The sequence below is a fragment of the Elephantulus edwardii genome, unplaced genomic scaffold, assembly GCF_000299155.1.
Source record: "Elephantulus edwardii isolate Elephantulus edwardi_28Jun2011 unplaced genomic scaffold, EleEdw1.0 scaffold00179, whole genome shotgun sequence".
NCBI classification, from domain to species: domain Eukaryota; kingdom Metazoa; phylum Chordata; class Mammalia; order Macroscelidea; family Macroscelididae; genus Elephantulus; species Elephantulus edwardii.
The window spans coordinates 971,229-976,454 of record NW_006399929.1 but is presented as its reverse complement, the minus strand read 5'-3'; the positions used below and the strand labels follow the sequence as shown (position 1 = coordinate 976,454).

Genomic DNA, 5,226 nt, shown 5'->3' with positions numbered 1-5,226 from the left:
AACAACAACAACATCCTCATACATATCAGGACAACTTATATTTGCTATCATAAAGATTCACAACAATCTAGAAGGGTTATTATTCTTGTAAAAGCAACATTTGAGTAAATATATTCAGAGTACTAACACTGGGTACTGGCAAGAACAAAGTGAATGAAGTTCAAGGCAATACTTAATAATGTAGGAATTACATAGAAGAAACACAAGAATGTTCCAGAGCTAAGAGAAAGTGATGAAATTCAATGTACAATAAATCTGCCTCATGACCGTAAACAAGAGCATTGGTATTATCATATTCATTGCTGTTGAGTTTAAAAAGATTCGTAACTTATCTTCCAGTGGATTTTCTGAGTCTGTAAACAGCACAGGAAGAAGACACATTACATCTTTTCGCTCATAAAGATGCTAATGGATTTGAATTGCTAGAGGCACACTATTTTTGGTCCCTAACAGAAATGAGGGCGAGGAAAGAATAGAATTTTGTACAAGCAATGAGTTTTTTCATCACAAATACCATTTAAAAGAAACATAAACACAGACTATACCCATGAATGTAACCTGATGGTATGCACAGGAATCAAATGGATTACATCTGTGGAAAGAATCGCTGAAGAAGCTCGATAGCAGCTATGACCAGCAATTCCACTACTGGGAATATACCTCAAAGAGACCATAACTGACATCCAAGCAGATATATGCACACCCATGTTTATTGCGGCTTTGTTCACAATAGCAAGGAGTTGGAAACAACCTAAGTGTCCATCAACAAACGAATGGATAGAGAAGCCCTGGTATATTCACATAATGGAATACTATGCTGCATTGAAAAAGAAGGAACTCATGCAATATTATTAAAAATGGGTGACCCTGGAGGACATTATGCTGAGTGAAGTATCTCAGTCACAAAAGGCCAAATACTGCATGGTGCCACTCTTGTAAAACAGGACTGACCTTGGGGCTGGGGGCAGACTGAGAAAGATGGGTTCAATAATGTATACCGCACTGAAACAGATAAGGGAGAAAATTGTTTAAAAGGAATATGTGATTAGGTATTTTTGTCATGACAGGTGTCTAGAGCAAAGGCTACATGGTGGAGTGTACCTGGGGGAGGGTTTGTAAAACGATGAAAGAATTTTTCTTTTACTTTTACAAGAGGGTAGTGTACTAGGGGGAGGGGTTAGGAAGGGGGAAAAGTGCAACAATAAATGAATGGAAATCCAAAGTCTTTGTAAATTTTTACTGAAATTAATAATAAATTTTTAAAAAATAGCAGCTGTGAACACTAGGCCAGGTGCTCAGGTGCTGACTATGGAACAGACCACCATATACAAGTTTAAACTAAAGTTAAAGAAGATAAAATCAAATCCACAGGAACCAAAATCTACCTTGAATCTATTTCACCTGAATTTCAAAAACCATTTCAGGAACAGGTTTGAGGCCTTGAACATTAATGAACGAAGACCAGACGAGCTATGGGAGGATATCAAGAACATAATTCAGGAAGAATGTAAAATGTCATTACAAAGACAGAGGAGGAAGAAAAGACCGAGATGGATGTCAGAAGAGATTCTAAATATTGCACTAGAACATGAGAAGCCAAAGCAAAGGGAAGAAAGCAGGAAGTTAAGAAGCTCACAAGAAGATTTCAAAGGGTAGCTTGGGAAGACAAAGCAAAGTATTATAATGAAATGTGCAAAGTGCTGGAGATGGAAAATCAAAAGAGATGAACTTGCTTAAGGTGAAGGAACTAAGGAATAAATTCAAGCCTCAAGGTGCAATACTTAAGGACACTATGGGCAGAATATTGCATAATTCAGGAAGCATTAAAAGAAGGAGCATGCAGAGTCTCTATACTAAAAAGAATTTGATGACACAGAAGAATTTCAAGAAACAACGTATGATCAGGAGGCAGTGGTGATGAAGGAGGAAGTGCAAGCTGTTCTGAAGGAATTAGGAAGAAAGAAGGACCCAGGAATGGATGGAATACCAACTGACATATTCCAGTATTTCTGATGCTGATCTGGACATACTCACCAGGTTATGCCAAGAAATCTGGAAGACAACTACCTGGCCAACTGACTAGAAGAGATCCATATTTATTCCCATTCTAAAAAAAGGTACTCAACAGTGTGTGGATATTATAGAACAATATCACATACAAGAAAAATCCTGCTGAAGATTATCCACAAATGACTGGAACAGTACATTAATAGAGAGCTACCAGAAATACAAGTTAGAAGAGACATTATTGCCAACGGCAGATGGATTTTGGCAGAAAGAAAAGAGTACCAGAGGAATGTCTACCTATGTTTCATTGACTATGCAAAGGCCTGACTGTGTGGATCACTACAAACTGTGGCTAACCTTGAGGAAAATGAGAATTCCAGAATACTTGATTGTGCTCAAGTGAAACCTATACTCAGACCAGGACGTTGTCCTCAGAACAAAGCAGGAAACGCTACATGTTTAAAAATCAGTAAAGGAGTGCGTCAGGGATGTGTCCTGTCTCCATACCTTTTCAATCTATAGGCAGAACAGATCATTAAAGAGGCTGACCTTTATGAGGAGGAATGTGGCATCAGGATTGGAGGAAGACTCATCAGCAACCTGTGAAATGCAGATGACACAAGCTTGCTTGCTGAAACTAAGGAGGACCTGAAGTACTTGCTGCAGAAAGTCAAGGATTGTACACTTCAATATGGATTAAGGTCAACATCAAGAAGACAAAGATTCTCACCACTGGGCCAACTGGCAGCACCATGATAGATGGTGAAGTGACTGAGATTGTTAAGCTTCAACTCTCTTGGTTCCATAATCAATACTCCTGGTACAGCAGTCAGGAAACCAAAGATGAACTGCACTGGGAAAATCTGCTATCAGGGACTTCTCCAGAGTACTGAGGACCAAACAATGTCAATATAGAGACAAAAGTAAGCCTGATGTAGGCTATGGTCTTTGCAATGCTATAAAGCCAGAGACCTTGATAATGACTAAGGATGACAGAAGAATCAATGCCTTTGAGTTGTGGTGCTGGAGAAGAGTCTTGAACATACCATGGACCACCAAAAGAATAAACAGGTCTGTATGGAGAGGGTGAAACCAAGTTTATCCTTGGAGGCAAGGATTTTGAACCTGTGTCTCACATACTTTTGGCACTTGGCCAGGAGGGACCAGTCCTTGGAGAAGGACATCATGTTTGGAAGGATGGAGGTAGAGTGCAGGAGATGAAGATCCTGAATGAGATGGATTGTAACAGTAACTGGGATAAGAGTGGTGTGTTGGAGTCAGTGAAACTGGGTCAGGACAGGGCAGCCTTCAGAGCTGTTGTACATAGGGTTGCTATGAGTTGCAGACAAATTGATAGCACACACATAACAACAATAGCAACAACAACAACAACAAGGTCTAGGTCACCAGTAGTAGGTGATCTATCTTAGAAGTTGGAGATAAGAAAACAGAAATACAAAGAGGATGCATTTAATAGATATTTTATTCTGAATCTGGATTTGTCTAAAAGGAACTTACAGTTTGAAGAAAGCTACTACTAACAATATTTTCTTTATAGCTAATAATAGAATTTTAGTATTAAGGAAGCACTAAATGTTGAATATGAGAATACTAAATATTGAGTATGTTAAACATATAAATAAGTTAAAATTTGTAAACAGGTTCTCAGTTAACATGCTATTTATGCTCATTATGAATTAAAAATAAAGAACTAAGAGATTTGAAGTGGAAATGTAAGAGAATAAATTTCAATTAAGTTTTATTTTATATACTTGATGTATTCAACATGCTATTAAATATTCTGTTCCTACATATTTACTAACCTAGAAAAAAAAGGATAATTTATAAGCTTTAAAAAGTCTATCAGGGGCTCTGGTGGCCTAGTACAACCCCAAACACATGTAGTTCGAATCTACAGCTGCTTTGCAGGATAGGCAGTCTTCTCCCATAAAATTTACTGCTTTCTGAAAATTTGCTAGAGGGTCAGCTATGAGTCAGTTTGACTCAAAAGCACACAACAACAACAACAACAGGTATAACTATGCACTAACTCCTAAGAATTAACACATTCAGACAGACTTGAACTATATGTATATATATTCCGCCTACCCCCCTTTTTATTTGGCCATCATTTTTACCTGTAGGGTCAGATGATTTTTGGCTCAGAAGCTTTTTCTGTGGGCTTGGCTTTGGCAGTCCTTCAAAACTTTTAAGAGGCCATGAATTTGAAAAATTAATGGAGTTATCTTGACACTTCTTTGGAGATACAGTAAGAGGAGATGTATGCTTTGGACTGGTTCGAGGTGACGAGAGAGGATAGGATGGAAGGATGAAGGTTCCGGAATGTGGATTTGAACCAGAGTATGATACGGTAGGCTCTGTTTGACTGCCAAATGTTTGCTGTGTCTTACTGCCAAAATTTAGGCTTGTGTACACTGGAATAAAACAAAAGAAAATATGCTATTTACGTACATACATCTTTTAAGAGCTAAGTTTTCTGCTTTTCATATTCAGGCTTTTATTCTATATAACATTTACATATTTTTTTTTCCTGATAGAATTATTTATTATCTTGGACTTATAGGTGTTATTAAAATGTTGGCCACACTTTTTTATACCTCTTTTCCACTTTTTCCTTTGTTATTATGTGTCCATCATCTTTTATATCCTCATTACAGAGACTCAAGGTTTTTAGGGCTTTTTTATATTGTGCAAATGAGATGGTGCCACTGTTTGCAGTCTATCATCTCAAACACAGCCACAAAGTTGGTTTTCTCCATAAAGATAAGAAAAGATATGTCTGTTAATTGGGAAAGTCCCAATGTTATTAAGGTAGTTATTAAAAATTCTCTTCGGTTTTCTGGCTGGTAAAAAAGGAGTATGCTGGTGAGGAGACTCAGTAATTCCTTACTTTTATGTTTTTCCAAATATTCCCTGGCCTTCTATTACCAGTCCCAACTGGACTCCGTTGCTCTGCTAGAGTTGTTGCTAGACGTATACAGTTGTAAAGTAAGAGGCAAAGATCTAATTTTATTTTTCTATTTTATAATGGACCAATTTTCTGAGTGCTATTTTTTGAACTAATTACTGTTTTCTGTGCTCTGTAAAGCTCTCAAATATATTTAAAAGGCACTTCACCGAAGACGACATTCAGATGGCTAACAAACACATGAAGAAATGCTCAAAATCCCTAGCCCTAAGAGAGATGCAAATTAAAAC

The 5,226-nt window shown here is 37.4% G+C and overlaps 1 protein-coding gene across 1 annotated transcript in view; it reads right to left on the bottom strand.

Annotated features, from left to right (window-relative positions):
- The window catches only part of FAM179B (family with sequence similarity 179, member B), a 137,927-nt gene that overhangs the window by 89,197 nt on the left and 43,504 nt on the right, over nucleotides 1-5,226 (bottom strand). Inside the window, 1 exon segment of the mRNA XM_006896023.1 lies at nucleotides 4,134-4,442. Within this exon segment, the coding sequence (XP_006896085.1) occupies nucleotides 4,134-4,442 (309 nt within the window).